Source organism: Epinephelus fuscoguttatus, linkage group LG13 (genome assembly GCF_011397635.1).
Source record: "Epinephelus fuscoguttatus linkage group LG13, E.fuscoguttatus.final_Chr_v1".
Taxonomy (NCBI): Eukaryota; Metazoa; Chordata; class Actinopteri; order Perciformes; family Serranidae; genus Epinephelus; species Epinephelus fuscoguttatus.
Window position 1 is genome coordinate 22,882,957 of NC_064764.1, and position 22,420 is coordinate 22,905,376.

The following is a 22,420-nucleotide window of genomic DNA, read 5'->3' on the forward strand; positions in this document are numbered from 1 at the left end:
TTTCTAATAGCTTATATTTATTTTTACACATAACTGTCGCTTTTCATTCTCAACAAAGTAACATTGCGTCATGATTTTGCCACATGTTCAAGAAAAATGGACACATTTTACATCCAAATATGCTTTTTCTCTGTTGTGCTAACGAATTTGTATTATGATAAAGATAAAACTAGTCTGGCTGCTCCTCTGCACTTTGAGATACAGCATTTTATGATTGAGTAATAGAAGGAAAAAGGGGGGTAGAATGCTCTTGTTTTCCTCCAGAGGACATGGAGGGGCTTGTGCTATTATGCGCAAAGATGGGGAGAACTGCAGCAGTCGAAATTCCTTTTTGTGCGAGGACAATTTACAACTTGGTAATAGACCTTTTTATGTGCCTCCATCGCCTGTCATTGGATGCCACTGGTCATGTGTGAGAGGCAAACGTCTTCATGGCTCTTTTCCTGATTTCCCAGGCGATTTTTTTCCCACTGCATTCTGCGTCTATGGCGTTCAAACCGATACGCTACGGTCGGGTTTCTTTAAAAAAAAAAAAAAAAAAAAATCGCATTCGTTTCATAAACGTCTGATGAGCACATATTTGCGGCACTGCGCTGCTCTTTCTCCTGGATGACGTGAGGAGCGCTTCAACTTTCTTACATATATCTGACCTTTTCATACACACAGCACCAGCACCAGCAGCAGCACCGGCTCTTCACTGCTTTATCAAAATGCACCGCATAGGTAAAGCTCCAAGAATAAGCATGGATTACCTCTCGGCTATAGGTAAGCTCTCTGCGTGATAATGAGACTTTAATTGCGTTTGTGTGTCTGCACGTGAAGTTTGACAGCTTCCTGTTTCATTAGTCATGTAAATTAGCAGCAGGGTAATGGCTCTCAGGTCATTTGATGCTTTCATGTGTTGCTGGAAGGATGGAAATTAATAGTTTCTAATACTTTAAACGCAGAAAATGTGCGTAATGATGCTGATGTAAATGTGCATTTACTGCTATATGCTGCATGAATCAAAAGGGATTTTTTTAAAGAAATAATCTGGATTATTAAATGTATACTTGTGGTTTATACCTTTTATTTCAAGATTATTCTGTAGAAATATACTCGTGTTTGAAGCCAGTGAGTGTTTGTTGATGCAGATAACTGGCTGCATTAAATTCCTAAAGAGCTTGATGTTTTGAACCAAACATCCCCCATTTTGTTTTCATCTTAAAGCATATAATTGCACGCCTTTTTATTTCCTTCTGTTCATCAGATTCAGCAGTGAAGTTGCATCATGTCTGTAGCTACCACACTGATCTGATGAAACCATATTTTCACATGCTGTTCATGTGCTAAAATGCGCCACAGAGCAAATCTGCTTTGCTATATTCCACATATGCAAGCCCTGGCAGCAGAAGTAGAGTTTTCATAGCCGTCTTCAGCTGCCTGGAGATGGGGCCAACTGAACAAAGACAGTATTTCACTGTTGCCTGACAGGCAGCTGCGAAAGTATTTACAGCCTCACTGCAATGCGGCAAAATGGACCCTGGAAGACAGGCACAAGTAGAAGCCTGAGAACATGAGACAGGCTTCACTCTGTGTTTTCCTAATTCGACTTGTGGACACAGCTTAGAGCATTTCTGTGTTTGTTGTGTGTGATTATGTAGGACAATGTGTCACCGCAGGCCCCTGCACACATTTGAACACATAGCACTTTCCATGAATGGATGTGGTCTCACTTTTTCACCCTTATTTAAATCCCCTCAGAGGTGGAGTCTAGTCTGATAACGGATTTTTTTCGGATTAGTTTGTGACAGTGATATGTTTTGTGAACAAATGCTTCTTTCTATCAAGTTATATGAAATCCAAAATGTTTAAAAGCTGTTATTTATATCATTTATTTTATTTTTTTCGTTTTCCACTAAGACAAAATTATTTATTCAGTGATTTCCCCCCATATCATTATCACTATCATCATGTGCAACGCATTTATTTCGCTTTATCTGCTTAATGGTAAGTTATAACATCTACACTGCAAAACATGCCTATATTCGCTTGGCACACAGTTTCATATTCAGTCTATATATATCTCAATTAATCCCAAAAATCCAAAAAGATAATTTTGCAAAAGCCTTGGATGACATTTCTTGTGATAATTGCAGTTTCATTTGTTTGAATTAATTAAACCAATGCTTTGAATCAAGTTGCATCACCTGCTTTAAGAGACCTTCACTTAACTAAACGAACATTATAATACACTAATTTGCATTTAAAAGTGCAATTTATTCATGCTTATTGCACATCTGTGTCAATATTCCCACCAAACGTGATAAGGTGAAATTACTTGTTATACAGATGGACATTTTTTGCAGTGGGAAAGGAGGGAGGTCGTTAAAATGCCAGCAGAAGGCGCTGTTGCCCAACGCTCTGCCTCTCTGCTCCCATTCAGCAGGCTTTTACGAGCAGGTTCCCGTGCGCAGTGATTGGCTGAGATGCGTGGTCACGTGATCTGGTCCGTTTTTGAAAGTGGTTTTGGAGTATTGTGTAAGAAAATGCACTATCTTCAGGGTAATGCTGGGGAATAAATCAGTTTGGTGACAGATGAGATGCTGCATTTGGAGGTGTGCTGAATTTTTATGTGTTCAACAGCATTTAAAATGCAGAAAAGCAAAATTAATGTGTCATTAATTGATCTTATAGAGACAGAACAGATGTTTTCTCACCTAAGAATTATTTAGGTAAAGATTTTTTGATAAATTAGCTTCACTGATGGCAACTATTTCATCACTTTCACACAGATTCTTGAGTTGAGACTGCACATGGCATCCTCCCCATGATGACTATGAATGAAAGCTGATTGAGCTGAAAATAAATGACTTCATCTAAATGCATGCAACCCATAAAACCACAGCGAACACTGCACCAACTTACAGCAGGGACTATGCAAGTGCAGCTAAATCACCGAGGAGGTCACACAGAGGTTCCAGCCTCAAATTATCTCCAGGGAAATAACTTTTTATGAGGACATGCATGTAAAAAGTGACAAGCACCTGATTTGATGCTCCTCCATCTATCATACCTGCCCCACAGTGGCAGCCATCCAAACCTCAACATCACCAGCCCCTCTGCAGTTTGCACAGGAAAAGGGGAGAGGAGGAGCGAAGCTGCTGTGCACTCTGGGATTGGCCCGGAAGAATGAATGACATCAGTCTTATTGTGTCAGGTTCACTGGGGAGAAAATGTATTTGAGCAGAAATCAGTGGTGCATGTTTGGTCTTTTTGTGAACACTTAGGATCAGGGTGGTTCAGTAAAATGATATATAAGGTGATATAATCAGGTTTGTCCAATGAAGAGGTAAAGAAATATATATTTTTAATTGAATAAGTGGAGAACAGGTTGTATTATTAGTAATAGTCAGAGATCCAGTTATCTTTGGATCTGGGATTTGTTGTTTGCTCAAGCATTGCGTCAGTAATGTACAGACCTGCACATATCTGCAGTGCCAATAAAAAAAAAAATAAAGTATTTTCTATTTTGTCCCAGTGCAGCTCTGTTCCCATTTCTATCATGGCAGTTACAACCTCCCACCTTCCTCCTTTCTGCGACTTTTCCTCAGTGCACATCAGTGTAATCGTCGTTATTGAGTAAGTGCAACTTTGAGGGTTATTTATGGCCCTGCGCGGTGTTGTGAGTGGCTGTGAGGAAACACGTGATGCCATTAAAGTTTGTTTTATGGCCCGGGACTTGACAAGCCAAAATATAATTCTCATTGTGTATTAGTAAGACCGTCCAGATGGGTTGGAATAGAGCTTGAATTGGCAGGGAGCGTGTACACCAGGCTGACTTTTACTCTTCAGCGTGGATGTGTTTGTTCCACGGTGTGCCATGTGTTGCGGTCTCTGTGGTAAGCTGTGTTTTATCATTATGCTCGTGGTATGGGCGTGTGATGTCACACGCATAGTGCTCGGGCTGTACTGTTTCCTGCCTCTAAAAGCGGCAACAGTGCGCACTCAGGACGAGCAGGGATAGTTTGATGATGATGATGATGATGCTGCGGGGAGGAAATTGTGTTTAATGTTGTTACTGAGCTCAGTTTGGGTTTAAACCTCTTAAGACTCAATCGATGCTTTTTCGTATGGTGTTCTTCATGTTGTTGGGCTGATTCACTGCTGCATGATGGAGTTATTTGATAGCATTGGGGTTTGTTGTTTGCTTGGAGGCGGAGAATCAACCTGTTGTCTGTTTTGTTTTTAAGTCTCCTGACGATTTAGGTGAAATATTATTAAAGGCCTCATCAAAATAATATGTGCCGTCATTATGTTGCAATTTTCATAATTCACAAGAGAAAATGAGCTTGGCTGCTTTAACCACATTAAAGTTAATAAACAGCTAAAACAAGCATTGAGGTAACAACAACAAAAAATAATTCAAAGGTTTTCTCACATTAAGTCTGCAGCTTTTTTCACTTTAGGCCATTCCTGCCGCAGGCCTTTAAATTATTAATTTCCTTTTCCACTGTTAGAAATCCTTTTTAATAATGTTTAATAATATTTAACACAACGCTGAACGGGAATTTAACCTTTATTTTGTATTATTACGCACCAAAAAAACGCGCCATTTCTTCGCCCTATTATTAGATTAAATAGGCCTCGTGTTTTCTGTTGCTCCCAAACGCTCCATGTGGAGCTTTTTTATAATAAAACACCTCGTATTTAAAATGAAAAAAGGCGCAAGCTGGACTAGTTAGCCTTTGGTTTAACACAAGCTGTCAGGAAACGCTGACTTTATCATTCTTTTGTTGTGATTCTCGGCTTTGACCCGTCTGAAGGTCCAAGCAGAGGAAGGTGAAAGACAGGTCAGGCTGTCTGTGTAACTAATACTGAGATGTGAAGTGCAACAACGAATTTTTGCAGACTCTATAATTTCTTTTTAAGCTGCAGTTGAAACGAATATTACATGTTTTGGTTAAAATTTGAGTGTAAATTTGCAGAGTGGAGATTAAAGCTTAGATGTGCGTCATGGTGAGATTTTATTTCGTATAAAGACGTGTAAAATAATCATTTAGCTGCTCTCTCTTTTAATTTCACCTTTTAAAGGCCTGTATTCTCTCAACGTGTCCAAATGAATCAAGCTGAAAAGGTAACTGAAGTCAAGACGTCACAGTAAAATGCAAACTCCGGTAAATATCAGTTAGACAAAACTGTCCCCATGTGCCTTTTTTATTATTATTAAAGACGAAAACATGGGCTGAATGTGTGCCACAATCTTTAGCAAGATTTTCCAGAGCCATGATGCGACCCCTGTGTCACATTTGGCCACATGTGCCTCAAAATAAATTTAATTTTAATTTAATTTGTTGAAATCTGCACCATAAGAATTCAAGGCTGCTCATGCTATGGGCTCTATAGTCAGGGAACATATTTAGATTCAATTATTGCAATAATATATTTATTTTTTAAAAATATTTAGCCTCTCTTGGTCATTTTTGGATCATCCTCAGCTTTAATTCATGCGTAAGGATGTCTCAGAGGGACGTGCAGTAGCCGCCATGGAGCTTTAGTTAATGGCTGACGGGGAATTGGTAAACTTTTGCACCCTTTGAGCTGTCACCAGCAGCGAAAATAATTGAACTTTTTGATAAGTTTGTAAATGATTTAGTTTGACCTCGGTGGCCTCTCGCCTCATCTTTTGTGCTGATAAGCTCCCCTTTATTAGGCAGCGAGGATCTAACTGTTATCTCTGCATTTGACCAATGCTTATCTGTGATTACGAGCTGGCAGCTTGGAAAAGTGAGAAGTTATTTATGTGTTTGAAGAAGGTTTGTTTGTTCTAATACTGAACTTGGGAGTGTGATGGTGGGGAAGAGGACACACTGCGCAGAAACCTGGGTTGACCTGACATACTGGTATTTTCGTTCAGTGTCTTGTGCTTGTCATTTACTGGCTAAACTGACAGGAATATGTCTGCGCAGGAGCCGCCTGCAGGCCTACAGTTTCATTTTTGCAGACTTGACGTTTGACCTAAACTCAAAGAGATGCTTGTACAAGAGAAATGCATTAAAGGGAAATGATAAAATCTGGAGGAAAAGCTGCTTCAAAGGGAGAAAAATGCGTAAAAGTTGAGATTGAATACAGTGAGACATTCTGATATGATCAAAGCCTGTAATATGACTTCTGCAGAGTGTGTTTTACTCCATCTGGTTGTGATCCTTGCCTCTTATTTCCTCGTGTAACTTTGTTTGTGTGAGCCACAGTGTGTGTTTTGTTTGGCTTGGAAGTGCTCTGCAAATAAAGTGCTGTGGTTATGCTTGCTAAAAGTGGGCTTGCCGTCGTCTATATATACCCTGTAGAACCGAATTTGTGTCATAAAACCACAATCACAGATTCGATTCTAGGGGAGTATATGGTCGATGAAAAAACTTCGACTTATCCGCCATCTTTATTATTATTATTATTATTGTTATGATCATGAGTCTGGTGCATGACGTGCTGTCAGATGCTACAGTGACAGTGTTGGCTTATGGATGAGATCTGACAACAGCACATACCTCACAAAGAGGCGCTCAGGGCGTGTTGTAACTCTATATGCTGTAAAGGAAATCTGACGCAAAATGTTGCACAGGAAAATTAGGGATTATTAATATTTAGGGTCATGTTGGAATTAAACACCAAAATGGATTAAGTAAAAGAGAGCCAGTGCACGCTCCAGCTGCAGCCTCTTCCTCCTGTGGGTCGCTTGTGTCTCTACATTATTGATTCCCAGAGGCTGCTGCTGCCGGCCAATAGGCTTCAGAGACAGTTTTTTCAAAGGGATGGGAGCAGATGAAGTGATGAGATTCGTGTAACTTTTGGATGACCCCTTCTTGACAAAGACAGTGTCCATCAATTGTCCTCAGTCATTATTCGCTGCTTTTATGCCATGGGGCTTTTTGTATCTTTTGTTGGTTTCTCTGTTGAACACCGTGCCTCCACGTTAGAGCTTAGAAACTGATATATTTGTATATCTGCGTGCATATAACGACTCTAAATGCAGCCGGGGTTTCATATTTCTTTGTAAATATATGATTTTAAAGTTAAATATTGAGGTATAGTTTGAATTATGTGTGTTTTTCTTATTTTCCCAGCATGCTTTTTATTATCCCAAATGCGCACGCAGATGTTTCATTGCAATATTTGTTTTTCCGCCACCGGGGTGTAATTTTGGTGTATCTTAAGTTAGATAAAATTGCTTTTAGTTGTATGTTTACCCGTTTATGGACCAGCATCACCTCTATTGGCCGATCTGGTCACATGGTTCGCTAACTTTATTCAGTTGACACCAAGTAGGAGGGCTTTATGGAGGGAGGAAAAAAAGACAACTCGAGAAAAATTAGTATTTTCTACCTTCAGAAATTAATGGCCATGAGTTCGTATATGGTGAACTCTAAGTATGTGGATCCCAAATTTCCTCCCTGCGAGGAATATTCACAAAATAACTATATACCTGAGCAGGGCTCGGACTACTACAGTCCATCGCAGGACACAGACTTTCAGCATCCAGGGATCTACCCACGGCCAAACTACACGGAGCAGCCCTTCAGCTGCAACACTGTGCAGGACTCCACAGTGCAGCCACGGGGTCATGTGCACGAGAGATCCAGCCACTCGAGTCCTTTTAGCGCACAGACTGAGCAGGGGCCCCCGGTCCAAGTGGCCGGACCCCGGACTTGTGGACAGCAGCAAAACACAAAGAGCCAAAATGGGATACAGTCCAAGCAGCCTGCAGTAGTTTACCCCTGGATGAAGAAAGTCCACGTAACTACTGGTAAGATTTCCACTTCTTCTTCTTCCTCTTCTTCTCTTATGGACCAACTGAGACCTGTACTTTAGAAATCATTCAGTGTAATATTTATGGGAGTCTTTGAAAGGCCTCGCCAATTACACAAGTCATAAATTTTTATAGCTCAGGAAATAGGCCGCTAGGTGAGCGCCTGAAAGCTCCTGAAAACACATATTGACCGGTTGTAATGGTGCTTAAATCTGCTGCAAATCTGCTTAAATTCATTTAAAAACCACTCATTATTTCCTGCTCTCGCTTCCTTGTAGCTTGTTCTTAAAGTTTGAGCGCCCCGGGTGTGTGGAGAGAGACGCCTCTTGTTGTATTGTTTTTTCCTGCATGCTGCATTGGCCACATTTGGTGACTTTTTTCTCTCCCTCCTTGTTTGTTTTCTTTCTCCTATAGTGAACCCGGATTACACAGGATCTGAGCCCAAACGGTCCAGAACAGCTTACACCCGGCAGCAGGTTTTGGAGCTTGAAAAGGAGTTTCATTTTAACAGGTATCTGACCAGGCGGCGACGGATTGAGATTGCCCACACTCTTTGTCTCTCCGAAAGGCAGATCAAAATCTGGTTTCAGAACAGACGGATGAAATGGAAGAAAGATCACAAACTCCCCAACACCAAGGGCAGATCTGCACCAACCTCCAGCCATCTGCAGAGCATGCAGAAGGATAACCAGACTGATATCACGTCATTATAAGAGAGGGGGAAGGTGTCACGCACCTTTTTTTGTTTGTTTTTTAGAAATAAACTGTACATAAAAAAAGACAAAAGGGTGCATCTGACTTTTGCATGGACTGATGTTGTTTTTAGCCTTTTATTTTTTATTTAACAAAAAAGACCCCAGCAGTGTTGACTCGAGACTGAGTCAGAAAATCAATCAGTCTTTATAAGTCAGATGTTTGAAAGTTCTTCCTTGTTTTATTTCCTCAAAGAGACAAAAACATCGAAACTTTTCTTTTTCTTTCCTTTATTTTTTCCCTTTGGACGTTTACCCACCTGAGGACATTTAATGAGCAACCTCGGCTGATTTCATGGATTTAAACAAAAGTGTTGCAGCTCTTCTCACGTGGATTCACGCTGGTTTAAAGATTGAAATGTCTTTATTCAGAGCAGGAGAGCCCTTGGTTCAAATTCCACACACACACACACAAAGGTTATTTCAGTTTTTCCTGCTATTGAAATCTCACATTAAGCGCACAACATATATATATATATATACATATATATAAATATACTTGAAGGAACCATTATTTGCATTTAGAGCACGCCAAACACACTTTCGTTAAGTTGCAAAAACCCCGGTGAATCTCTCAGCTCCAGGTTTCTTTGTGACTCGTATGTTTTAATTTATTTTGTACAATAAAGCTTTGAAATTTTCTTAGCCTAAATATTATTCCCAAAAGCAAGACATTCCTGTGTGCATACTATTCTGAGTGCCCTTATAAATCTCTCCTGACATCTTTGTAAACAGTGTACATTTTCAGAGACTCTCTCGTGCCATTTGGAAGTCTTATATGAAAGATCATTTGTTCCTGCATGGCATCGAAAATGAATATTGGATGTTTCTCATCGGAAATAATCAAATCCAGAATATTTAGGAGTGTAATTGTTTATTTTTCTTTATGATTTTTTTTACGTCATTATTTATTTGTTTAAAAAGTGTAAATTTTCGTATAGCACACATACAGTTTTAATTAATTCGTTAAACTTTAATTAATCTAAAAAAATATGTTTGAACTCTTGTGGATTATTAGCATGGCTTTATGCAGAAGTTTTAGTCTTTAGTTCATGTGGGAATCTTCTAGTTTTTCATTGACACAACCGAGGGGGGGCTTTCACGTCACGTCTCAAGACAGATATTTCTTGTTTTATACCGTCATTGTCCTCGGACAACAAACAAAAAAAAAAAGCCCAGAAGCTCTCCCAGTACGAAGAAGGTCTTCTCTGTGAAGTCTTCACCATGAGACGATTGAAAAGGTATTTCAACCGAAGGTCGACAAAAGCAGCAGTGGCAGGTTCATCCAGGGGACACATTTCAGCCGCAAGGACTGACCTCAGCACCCCTGACCCGCCGGACAAGCAGCATTTTCTCTCCCAGGCGCTCTTCGCTTTGGTTTGGAGGCTTTTTTTTGTCCACACTTAAAAAACCAAAGCATTCAAAGCAAGAGTCAGTGCGTCAATCTCCATAGTTTCTACACGTGTTTTAACAGTATTTATTCAGCCCCCAAAAAGCTTCTGGTTTGTGCATTTGTCTCATGTCAATATGCAATCTTTTTGGTTTTATTTTTGTACATGCTTTTTACCTTGTATTGTGTATTGAGATGCGAGAAGTATATTGGAAAATAAAGATTTCTACTGATTATGCATTTAAATGGCTGCAGAGAGCACTTTGTCGCGAGGTTGGGGAAAAAAAATCAGAGGAGAATTCTTTAGATTTGGAAGAAATAAATTTCCCCGGGCCCACTGACGTATTTTAAAAAAATCCTTCCTGCTCAAATTTGTATTCTATTCCCATATTTTGCTGGGTTATTTAGCATCAGTCCTTTTGCGCCGTTTTCAAAAGGATCATTTTTGGTGGGAAAAGATTTCTCAACAAGCGTGTGGAGCCATATGGACCCACAGCCCCTTTCACAAAATATCCACAAATGCACCAAATGTGCACTGCATGGGCAAATTCGCCCTCTTCTCCTGTCAGGCATGGAATTTACGATCATAAATATGTTATTAGTCTTTAAGTGTGGCATATCTTTAAAAATACCATAAAGAATGAGTTTCCAGCCTTAATTCAGCCTCGCTGGCTCTTATCGAAAGAAGAGCATGATTGCGCAAAAACACTCACAAGCTCTGAGTGGAGCTTTTCAAGGTGATTATATTCAATGAAAACTGGCTTTGCTCTCTTGTAAGACTTTGCATTGAGTCAATATCGCAAAATACTTATTAGTTACATGAGCCTTTATTATATAATAGAAACACAAATGAAGTTTACTGGCCTCGTAGATTCAAACTGACACATGCAAAGTTTATCAGAGGCGGTGGTGCTGCTCCAAACCCACATTACGCCACATTTATGACTAAATATTTTTAAAATACAGACACACACACATTATAAACCACTCTATGTTTGATATTAAACCCCCTCATGCTTCACAAGTTGCGCCTTTATTGAATACGACCCATCGCTACACTGACCTCCGACCCTCCACACTGCAGAATCAGCCCTGATACAAACACAAGTGGCCATACACGGACATGTGGAAAGACAATCTTCAGTCACTCAGCAGTGTTTTCATCCCCAGTGACCACTGTCTGATCCCCACCGGGGCGCACGGGGGCCTAGAGGCGCGCACATGGCGCTTATATGTTTGTGTGTGTATGCGTAAAATAGGAGCGTGTGTCATATGGATTTCAGAGAGAAGCTGAGACAAAGTGATGCTACCAATCCACCATCCTGCCATAAATGATCTGCACATAGATGCTGAAGAGAGGATGAGCCGGAGAGGGAGAGAGAGGGGGGAGATGAGGGGGGTGGGGGGAGGGGAGGGGAGGTGTTATTGGCACAATTGGACAAATAACCTACCTCATATACATCACTAGTTTTAAGATACAAAGAGAATGCTATTTTTTATTTTGCATTAAAAAAAACATTTCATATCAAACTTGCTGCCTGATATTAAAACATGAATTGAAATGAAACATATCCCATCACAGTCTCCCCCCCCCCCCCCCCCAGTAATTATCAGGTCAGAGCAGCCTACTACAACGTACAGTGTGTAGCCACACTGACCTACATGTCTGAACAGCAATAAATGGGAGCCAAAGGCAGTGCCATTTTCAATGACACTGCACCCAGTGCAGGAATACAACGTCGTTGCTCTCCATCCGGCCATATTTGATTTCCAGCTGTTTTCGCAGAAGCCTCTCCGAGCCAGACAACCCCCCTAAGATATATTAAAGTGCGCTGTCTGCATTCAGAGATATAATCCAGAGACTATACCACTCCGCTCTCTATTCTCGACCACGTGATTGTCTAAATAATTAATGCAGCACGTCCCCCTAGAAACACGGCGTCGTCATTAATCGCAAGGACTCTATCAGACTTGAAAACTGAAGAGATCCCCCAAGAAAATAATATCCGATACCCGGCGCAAGCGTATCCCCGCACTTTAGCAACACATCCGAACCGATGGATGCTTGGGTAGGTAAATATTTCAGCATTTTTCATGTTGCCCGAGCTGGGAAATGACGATATCAAATGTCGTGATATTTGATAAATTGCTGTCTTTGATGTGTGCGCTCTGAGCAGGGTTGTATATGCTGTGGTTAGTCGCTGTGTGCATGTCTTCTTTTTTTAGCAGATATGTAAGAAATGGTGGAATTTTTGCAGCTTGCTGTTTACGCATGAGTCTTGAGATGGATTGATAGGATAAATGGTAAAAACTAAAGGGCAGTGACATGTATTTATGGGTGCTCGCTCTGAATAAATGCTCTTTCGGACACAGCTCAGTGTGGCCCCTCCACAGGGCCCACTGAGTCTTTATTCAGAATTTAATTCAGATTTTTACCAATTTACTGCAAACATAAAAGTCACTCAATATTTTTTTTTCTTAAAAAAGAGAAACAGCATTGAAATTATAAATTGCAAAGTAGAAATGAGCATCTTGATTTATAGTTTTCAGCACAAGATAGATAATAGTTTATTTTTGCTTTGTGCTTAAGAGGACAGAGGTGTATTTCTACTGTTTTCAGTGTGAGTGGGGGATGATTTGATTCTGATTTCCAAGAAGTCGTGGAAGTTTGGGCACAGGCTGACAGTTCTGCCTCCTTGTAAATCATTCTCAGTAATTCCTGAAAGGGTGCGAGGCTGTTGGGGGGCCGGGCGAAAACTGTAAATCTTTCACTTTTATTACCCTCTGAACATATGCTGCGACGCTACCAGTCCTGCATCCCTTCTTCTTCTTATCCTCCTTCTTCTTCTCAGCAAAGATAACCCACCGCTGAAGCAGCCGACGCTCGCTCCAAATCTTCCAATCCATCCTAGTCTTTTTTCCCCAATATATTTATTTATTGGTTATCAAACGGTGCCATTGTTCTTCTTTTTTCTTTCTGGTATTGAAAACAATGCAGGAGAAGACATGTCTCTCCCACTCTTTGTGTTTGAGGCAGTGTGTGAAGACAGACACAACAAACAAAAGATGATAATGTGGTTTATTTGAATACAATCCAGCCCCAGCTGGAAGAGAAAACCACATGTCTTTTATTTCATAAATCATTTTTTTTTTTTTTTAAAAAAAAAAAAGAAAGCACATCATCGCAGTTACTGAGCGACCAAACAGGACATAATTAGAAAGTATAATAGTATTGCATCACATTATTATTCAAAATACAGAACCGTGGTGCGTTTAAGGCCCACTTTGCGCGCTTTGCTGTGAAATTGAACTCAGTTTCTTTTTTAAAAAACAAGTGAGGAGAAAATGCACAAAATGCAGGAAATTACAAAGCTGCTGTGACTTTTAAAAAAAGCAGAGAAATTCACAATAGCAACCTACGCACACACACTGCACTGTAGATGCTGTAGCTGCTCTAACAGAGGAGGAGAATGTGTAAATCTTTATTATTAATACCTTAACTACAGCCCATAATATGATGCTCGTGTTTAAATACTGAAGTGCAGCCAGGTTGTAATTCAGGAGGAGATGAAAAGAAATAGGCAGTGGAACATTTTCACACAGTTGAGATGAGGAAATAAACGCCACCCTTTATCAAAATGGATTGGTGAGGTAAGGCTCGGTTGTAGAAGAGAACAATCACGTGAACAAATATGCTTGTATCTTAAGGCAGCGCCTTTATTTGTCACCACAAAGCTTCCGAAACACCCCAAAAAACCCTAATGTTAGCTCCAAATGTGCACAGGCCTATCCCTTTTCTGAATTCCTGTATATTTCAATGGGTGATTGATTGCCAGGGATTTTTTTTTTTCTGGAATAAGGATACCTTGTGCGCTTTTTATTGGTAGTTGAATGCGAGTCCTTCCATTCTTTCGGGAATACTGTCTCCACTGGTATATGGAAATGTCTGAAAAACAGCAAGATCAGGTTTAGGACAGCATTGTCTACAGACAAAGGGTGAAGGATTTATTCTAGAGACTGCGTGGAAAGGAGCTGAGACTGAGAAGGAAGCTGCTTTATGATGAATTGATTCGCAGGTAAGCAATCGCACGGCAGAAAGCAACCTTTAACCACGGGTTAATATAATGCAAGGAAATATATATGATTTATTCCACTCAAGGAGCTGATGCTTGTTAATGTCGCTCTCAGCCGGCGAGCGTGCGGATATGGAGTCCACAGCCATACCTCCTCAAAAGCAGATTCATTATTTCTAATATATATATATTTTTGAAGAAGCGCGTTCAAATATTATCGACAGATTGAGCTCGAGCTGCTGCCCCTGCTGCTTTTCAGCTGATTTCACGTTTCGATGAAAACCGGCTCGGAGGGAAGAAGAAGTAGGAGAGGAACTTTTCTTTTTGACTCTTGGATCGTAAATCACATTAATTTGTTGTCTTATCGTCACACTGGCGTTTGCCGTGATTTATGTGGTTTCAGCTGTATGGCTTTGTTAACCTGCAACGTTATATTATACATGAATTCATATTGGATATTTTGAAGGATTACCGGACTGGATAGTGAGCAAGGATAAAGGCAAATGCTTAATTTTCATATCATTTTGGATGCGTTTTTGGCTCACTTGCATTTGGATAATTGTAACTCGTGAATATTTTTTTTTTAAATTTGATGTTGGGACTAAATACTGGGCATGAGTCGCTACAATAAAAGGTTATTTATTTTATATTTCAGTATAATTATTCCTAATTTTGCTCATATTCTGCTTATGTGTATTAAGGTTTGATTTATGCGCACAACATTTCCATGTATGCTCGTGCGTATTTGCGCAATAGCAGCTGATTTTTCACCAAAATCAGCATTAAAACAAAACATTTTCCAGCAACTGGTGATTTCTCATTTCGTAAGGAGCTCGTATTTTCTTCAGCAAAACCCAAACCTTGCAGTTTCCTCCATACAACAGTGACACAGTATTATCAAACTGTTATCAGCTGCAGCTATTTCTCGCATGTGCCAAACATTTCCAACAACAATAAAACGCCTCTGGAGTGCTGTTTAGCTTGAAATATGAGCTGCATTTGAAGGGCTAACTAGGAGAAACGACTAACTGGGATAATAACACTCCACATTGAGTCCGGCCCATTGTGTGCACCAAACTTACCGTAACAACGCGTAGGCGAAAAACACTGTTGTGTGAAAAGAGGGCCATGTCTGCTACTAGTAACCCAGTGTGCTCAAAAAGCACTTCAGGCGCAGATTATCGACCAGCTTTAACAAATATTCCTCAGCAAGGGAATCTTAAATCTCCACAGCTATATTCTAAGTAATTATCCTCAGATACAAGCAGGAAATAGACGTTAAAAAACAAATCACCGAAAATATCCTGAGGTTTAATTTCTGCTTTCTCGCCGTCGGTCGAGCATCTTCTGCTTCTCCTGTTTCAGTCACCGCTGAAAAGCTGCTTTGAATTTACTTGAGAGTTGGGTCTACTTGAAGCCAAACTGCTCGTTGTTCATTAAACTTTGACTTAAAGCTAAATGACCCAAAGGTCACCTAAAAAAGCTTATGACTGCTAAATATTTGGGCTGGCTCTTTGTGGCAAAAGTGCACATGTAGGAGTTTTTTCTTTCAAACATTGCAAGCAGAGACTTGGGGAAAAATGTCATATGTGGTCACTGCAGCAAAATTAAACAAGCCAAATAAATACATTAAAAAAATGAAATAATTATTTGCCCTGGAATAATTTGAATTAAAATATATTTTTGGATTTTAGCTAAATTAAATTACAAATTTTAATGCTCATTCGTTTAAACGTGGAAGAAAACACTGAGCCTGATGATATTAATCTTTATTTTATAGTTGTATGCATCGAATTTGCAGCCAATATTTGACTGTGATTTAACAGAGGAAAAAATTCTAATGTTAAGACCCATTTATTTTATTTCTCTTCCAGGTCGAGGTGGGAGCAGTGATGAATGCGTGAGGGATATAAAAGAGATTTGCGCAGATTTCGGTGAGTAACATTTCTTTAATGAAGGGAGTGGACAACACAGAGCAACTGCTAACAAGGTGAAAGGGTGATTTGTTATTAGGCAACATATTAACGGTGCTCACAGTGTTTCACAGGAGGCTTAAATCACGAACACAGACATGAGGGATGACTTTAACTTCGCCTGTACGGGTAATTATTTGCGCAGGCCGGAGTCCCATTCCAGTATGTCCCATTGTGCGTCCGCGTGAATAGGGCCTAATGAGCAACAGCACACTTAATACTGTTTTACGCACAAAAAAAATAACATTGTGTTTAGGCTACATTATTTTAAAACATAGCTTAAAGACATGCAAATTATAAAGCCTTAAAAATCAGGAAGAATTTCACCATTTTAACCGATGCGTATTCACCTATATCCCCTGCCTCTTTGTACCCAGCAGAAATGTCTTCAGTCTTTCACCTCGGTGTTTGGCTGCAGCCTCGCGCTCAGCCAGACTGGAGGCACCGTTTATAAACCGAGCCTCTTGTATGGGAGAAGTCGCCGACTATGAAATTCTTTCCCTTGCCTTCCTCCTACGCTTAGTTTTACACTTCTGAGGGCTGCGAGTCTTGAGGACTGTTTTGCTTTTCATTCCTCTCTGAGGCCGTTTACAACCATAACATTTGCGGTCATAAATTTTGCCGCGGTCCACACTGACAGGTGCAATTGTTATGCACGGCGCAGGCTGCACCTCCTCAAGCCACCAACATACAGTACAGGGCCCTTTTGATATTTGTGTTTCAACGTGTGGTGCAAATGCTGACGCGCGTTTCTGTGTTATATTCTGAAAATAAATGTGGCTGCTTTTAAAAATATCCAAAATAATAGATACATTTTTTCTTAATTATTAACATTATTATTTAAAAGTAAGGGAAATGTTGCATGGATGGGTAAAACACAGAAAACCAACCAACCAACCAAAAATTTAAGGGTTAAGGCATGTGTAAAGGCTAATGAAATATCATATTTAACTCCACCATCCCCCACCCCCCTCTCATTCTCTCTCTCTCTCTCTCTCTCTCTCTCTCTCTCTCTCTCTCTCTCTCTCACTCACACACAGTTGCTCACACACACCTATCACCCACATTTTTAATACTAACATTAATAACAAACGGTGCAGGAGATGAGTATTTAGCTTCCTGCGTGCGTAAACAAGTGATCCAAACGCATGTGCGCGGCCTTGGTGGGCTATATTTCTGCTGCAGGGAACAATGCATGACGGGCTTTGTCAGGCCTTGTGATTAGTGAAAAGGGTATTGTGTGTACGTGTGTGTCAAATGCTGATTCAGCTTATTTCTGAGGGACTCCTAAAGCCTCCCAGAGGGTCCTTTTAACGCAAGTTAAACTTTAACTGTTTTGTGCCAGAGATGAGTCTCGAATCTGGGGCTGGGAGATGCATCACTGCTATAGACAGCGCAGAGACAGTTGGTAATTTCTAATTTAATAGCTGCTGCAGCCTCCAGCAGCATGAATACTGGCCAGAGCAGAGTGACTATCCTGGTTTATTGTGGATTTAAACCCTAAATCTCAAATGGCTAGTGTTAAAGAAGTTGGAGCTGTAATGAGTGTAGGCCTTATCCATGTGTGTCCTCATGATATATTTCTGTGTATAGGTCACAGACTGGAGCAACGGTGGGAAACACCAATCACGTGAATAAACAACATCCATGCCATTGGACAGAGTTTCACTGGCTTGTTGGCTTTGAATCCCCAAAATGCAGAAAGCAACATATTACGATAACTCTGGACTTTTTGGAGGCTACACCTTCCCCAAACCAGACTCTTACAACTACGGCCCCGCTCATCAGTCCTACCCTGCTTCTAGCATTGACAATGACTACCAGGGCTCAGTGTGTCCCATCCAGACCTCTGCTGTCCGGCCACCGACCCTCAAAGACAGTGACCTGAACGGAGACTGCATGCGGCAAAGCAGCAGTCAAAGCAACAGCAGTAGCCAAGCCACGAGTATTGGGGAGCAGCAGGCACCTCCACTGTCCGCATCTTCTCCCAGCTCCAACAGCAATGCATCCCAGAAGAAGAAGTCCCCATCCAGCGCTTCCAACACTGCCACACCGACCCTCACCAAGCAGATATTCCCCTGGATGAAAGAGACCCGGCAGAACTCAAAGCAGAAGAGCAACAACTGCACCAGTGCAGGTAGAGACCATGATGGTGCGTGTGTATACCTCACGGGCGTAGGTTTCATTTCAACTTTGGGGGGTTTGGGGGTCCACTGCCAGATTTTTATTTCCTGCATTCTGGTGAATGTTTATGCGCCAGGTTGTGCCGTTTCTGCATCAATTCATGGTTTTAATGTCTTAAATTTTATAAAAATAAAAGTCCTCTCCTGCTTCCATGTTTTTATTTAAAGGACAATGCACATGTTGCAAATATTGGGGAGAAGTATCTCCAGCTTCACCCACGAAATCTACCTGTATCTGTATGGGAAGGAGGTGGACTGGGCCTTGTTGTGCTTACTTATGATTGCATCAGTAAAACAATGGCTGCAAAAGAGGCTAAAATGATGCTGTTGTTTCTTCACAGGTGGCGAGGTGAGTGATGAGAAGAGCCCGCCGGGACCAGCCTCCAAACGGGTCAGAACTGCTTACACCAGCGCGCAACTTGTGGAGCTGGAGAAGGAGTTTCACTTTAACCGCTACCTTTGTCGCCCTCGGAGAGTGGAAATGGCCAATCTGTTGAATCTCACCGAGCGCCAAATAAAGATCTGGTTTCAAAACAGGAGGATGAAATACAAAAAGGACCAGAAGTCTAAAGGGCTCGCGCACTCTCCCCTGGGACACTCCCCGGATAGAAGCCCGCCGCTGAGTGGCCCAAATCACATTGGATACTCTGGTCAGCTCCAAAACGTGAACAGCCTCAGCTATGACGCGCCCTCGCCCCCGTCCTTCGCCAAACCCCAGCAAAACATGTACGGGTTGGCGGCGTACACGGCGCCCTTGGGTGGCTGCATCCCGCAACAGAAGAGGTACCCGGGCTCCGAGTACGAGCACCACGGCATGCAGAGCAACGGCAGCTTTGCCAACGCCAATTTGCAAGGCAGCCCCGTTTATGTGGGTGGGAATTTTGTTGATTCCATGCCAGCCTCGGGCCCCATGTTCAACCTCGGCCATCTTCCCCACCCCTCATCCACCAGTGTGGACTACAGCTGTGCCGCTCAGATACCAGGAAACCACCATCATGGACCCTGTGATCCCCATCCCACATACACAGACCTCACCTCTCACCAAGCGTCTCAGGGAAGGATTCAGGAAGCGCCTAAACTCACACATTTGTAATATGTGGTTTCTGTGTGTGTGCGCGTGCGTGCGTGCGTGTGTGTATGTGTGCCAAAATTATGTTGCGCTCTTTTTATTACCTCACTAGTCTAATAACGACACTCCAAGCGAGTCGTGTGTATTATTACAGTATTATTGATATTACTATTAATGCTATTGTGTAATTATTTTCTAAATAATACAGCTTTGTCCATTTCTCTTGAATATTTGGGGATGCGCAAAGGCAGACTGGTTGTTCCTTTTCTTTGGTTATTTGTTTTTGTTTTTATTTTCTCAAGTGCAATGCGCAGTTTTTTGACTGAATATTTCATGCCGTTACTTGAAGGTAAGTCTTGTAGATCATGAAAGTAGAAACTCACCTTTAGAGAGAAGGACTTTTAGGGAAATTTGCGTCTGTTTTCGTAGGATCTCACTCTCCTCACGGGCATCCTATTTATTTATTTCGCATCATTTTTTGGGCATAATCTTTCGTACTAGCATATAGCCTATTTATTATTTAAATCCTTTTGTATTGCACATTATTTATCGTTTCTATGCGAGTATTTATAAGTGTGGAGTTTTTTGTAAGATTGGACAGATCAGTGCACTTGGAAGTGTTGGCAAAACAGGGTTCGAAAAATGCTATGACTCGCAGTGTATTGTTGAAAAAAGAGCATTTCTAATTGTAAATCTGGGATAAATGGGGCATTTGATAGGAGTGTATAAACACCACTATATGTCCATGGTTAATCTTGTGTCAAACCTAAAGCAAAACGTAGACTATCGAAGTATGAAATATTATACACACCAGCATGTCATTTTGTGTAGTCCATTACTATTTTTTATTTGTCTTCCATTGTTATTCCATTCAGTTGGATATCCATAAATTTATGAAACCCTAATGATATTGAAATGTTATATTTTATTGTGTTTAACATTTTGTAAATAAAGTGCTCAAACTTGTATTTTTTATTGCATTTTGTTGATTTTTCCCCCAAAACACCCTGCAGCACTGTGATTCTGATTATTTGAATTCCTCCCAGTGACATTGTCAGGTAACAGTACCGAGGAGGCTTATTGACTCCCCAGCTCTACTGTACGGTCCAAACAGGGGGAGCCAATCAATAATTAGACACCAGGATATCTAAAACTCATCAGACGGCTCTATGCATCCAATGCAAAGTGCATTTCAGCGGTATAAAAGGCTCTGGAGATTATTGATGTTTCATTGGGACGAGGGAAGTGAGTCTATGGGCTTATTGCATCTTCCACATGTCACTTAGCTATTTTTTTTGTTTAGAATCGGCCACATGATTACCTTTATATCTGCTGGGACGAGACAATAAGCTCCATTTTGCTACAGAGCAAAGCTGTCTAATTGATCGGTATACACATTCAAAATTATGTTTCATAAATTGGTGGAGTGGAAGTTAGAAAAAATATATGTGCATTCACTGATGGTGGATTGGTGACAATAAAGGAAAAGAAGGAAAAACATGCTTTGACATTGGAAATGATGCAACGATGGATGTGTGTGTGTGTGTGTGTGTGTGTGTGTGTGAGAGAGAGAGAGAGAGAGAGGGAGAGAGCAGTTCATCCTTTATTGCTCCTGGAGAGCCATTTCAAAGCTCATTAATCAAAAACTCGTCGCTTTCAGACTCCTCGCTGATCCCTCCTCCTCCTGAACAAAGCATTTGCATTCCAAATCCAAGTAACACATTTCAAACCGAGCAGCCTCAATCTTTAATGGTGGAGGGGGGAGATTTTTTTTTTTTTTAAAGAAAAAATAGCATCTGTGTTCACATTTTCTGAGATGATACATCCTAGGATTTAAGAGCGCATCAAAGCAAATGAAATCATCACCAGTGACTTTAAATCCTCTCACAGCTCTCTCAGTCACACTGCTCCCCCAAAAAGTTTCAGCCTGCCTGCAGTGAAGTGAAACCAACTCTGCACCTAATTAATTTAATAACATAGCTTTTAAGTTGATTTCATTTTATTTCATAATAGAATTATTCCTGGATTTTGGCTTTGAGCTGCTACAATGGGCCACAAATCACCTCAGTATTCAGTGGATGGCGGCCATTTTAACCCTGGGTGAGCTCTTTCTTCTTTCATCTCCCCCACTGCAGCTCTCTGCACCGCACTAGGCATTTATGCAGCCTTTAGAATAATAATCTTTGCAAAATAACAGTTGGAAAATTGACTGAAAAACGTTTCTTTTTTTTAAAATCAAGCTGAATATTAATAAAATAATTTTATTTAATAAAAAATATGTGATCTGAATTATTTTGCATAAAAATACAGATTAAAATGAAAATGCATGGAAACAAGTCACATTATTTAATCTAAAATAAAACATCTTTCTCATTTGAAGATTTAAATTTTGAATTTGGAAAAAAAAACATAATTTATGATTCGCCCCCCCCCCACCCCCCACCCCCCCTCCAAATAATAAACAATTAACCCTAATGGGGAAATAAAGGATACCGCACAATGTAGGAAATACTAAAAGTCTCACAGTTGTGGCACCAAATGGAGCAAATGGAGTTTCAGATTTTATCCTTTTCATCTTGCCCCTGATTCTGTGATTGGACATGGATGTGGCATGCACAAAGGAAATTTCACCCCAATTGGAAATAGCAGCAGCATAGTTCCTTTGATTAGAGCTGCTCTGCAAAACAGTCTACATTATAAAGTGGGTTCAGGTTAGAAAACTATATGAAAACATACTACTTGAGTCCTATGTTGCTATAAATGTGTATGATTAATATTTATTTTATTTTATTTTATTTAATTATTTACTTGATTTTATTCTACTTTGTTTTGTTTTATTTATTTCTATACTTTTTGTGATTTAATTGATTGATTTTTAATTTTTTAATTTATTTTTTATTTTATGTAAACAGCAGCGGATTTGTTTGGCAATATGTACTTGTTTTAGGCTAAGCTCAAATTTTCCTTTGCAATTTCATACCAAGTGAATCAAAGCCATAAATAAGTAAAGCTAGAACAGCTTTGTTGGAGCAGACAGTGCAGCTGGGAGCTCATTTTGTGCTCCTGATTGGATAAAAGCAGAGCAGACCACGCCTGCTCAGTGGAGGGTAATATTTACATATGGGGAAGTGTAGCCCTACTGTAGGCTAACTATTAATGAGAACAAGAGGTGCTAACAACCATTGGCTCATCTCTGC

At 40.5% G+C, this 22,420-nt stretch overlaps 2 protein-coding genes across 3 annotated transcripts; both read left to right on the top strand.

Moving 5' to 3' along the window:
• The first annotated feature begins 492 nt into the window (after positions 1-492).
• Positions 493-20,172, top strand: hoxd3a (homeobox D3a). Of its 2 annotated transcripts, none has more exons than XM_049594599.1 (4): positions 493-765; positions 15,873-15,932; positions 17,565-18,123; positions 18,496-20,172. In XM_049594599.1, exons 3-4 carry the CDS (start codon positions 17,667-17,669, stop codon positions 19,245-19,247), a joined length of 1,209 nt encoding a protein of 402 aa, XP_049450556.1. In that variant the 5' UTR covers positions 493-765; positions 15,873-15,932; positions 17,565-17,666; the 3' UTR covers positions 19,248-20,172. The 2 variants fall into 2 exon arrangements, with proteins under 2 accessions (XP_049450556.1, XP_049450557.1); XM_049594600.1 differs by having other exon boundaries at positions 17,565-18,108.
• On the top strand, positions 6,395-11,027 carry hoxd4a (homeobox D4a). Its single transcript, XM_049594601.1, has 2 exons — positions 6,395-7,780; positions 8,198-11,027. Exons 1-2 carry the CDS (start codon positions 7,312-7,314, stop codon positions 8,494-8,496), a joined length of 768 nt encoding a protein of 255 aa, XP_049450558.1. The 5' UTR covers positions 6,395-7,311; the 3' UTR covers positions 8,497-11,027.
• Positions 20,173-22,420: the final 2,248 nt, after the last annotated feature.

What these genes read in the sequence shown, in the direction of transcription:
- hoxd3a (XM_049594599.1), top strand. Translation starts at nt 17,667, where the DNA reads ATGCAGAAAGCAACATATTACGATAACTCTGGACTTTTTGGAGGCTAC. An exon ending in TGCAGGTAGAGACCATGATG is followed by an intron (nt 18,124 to 18,495) that starts GTGCGTGTGTAT and finishes GTTTCTTCACAG; the next exon opens with GTGGCGAGGTGAGTGATGAG.
- hoxd4a (XM_049594601.1), top strand. Translation starts at nt 7,312, where the DNA reads ATGGAGGGAGGAAAAAAAGACAACTCGAGAAAAATTAGTATTTTCTAC. An exon ending in GAAAGTCCACGTAACTACTG is followed by an intron (nt 7,781 to 8,197) that starts GTAAGATTTCCA and finishes TTTCTCCTATAG; the next exon opens with TGAACCCGGATTACACAGGA.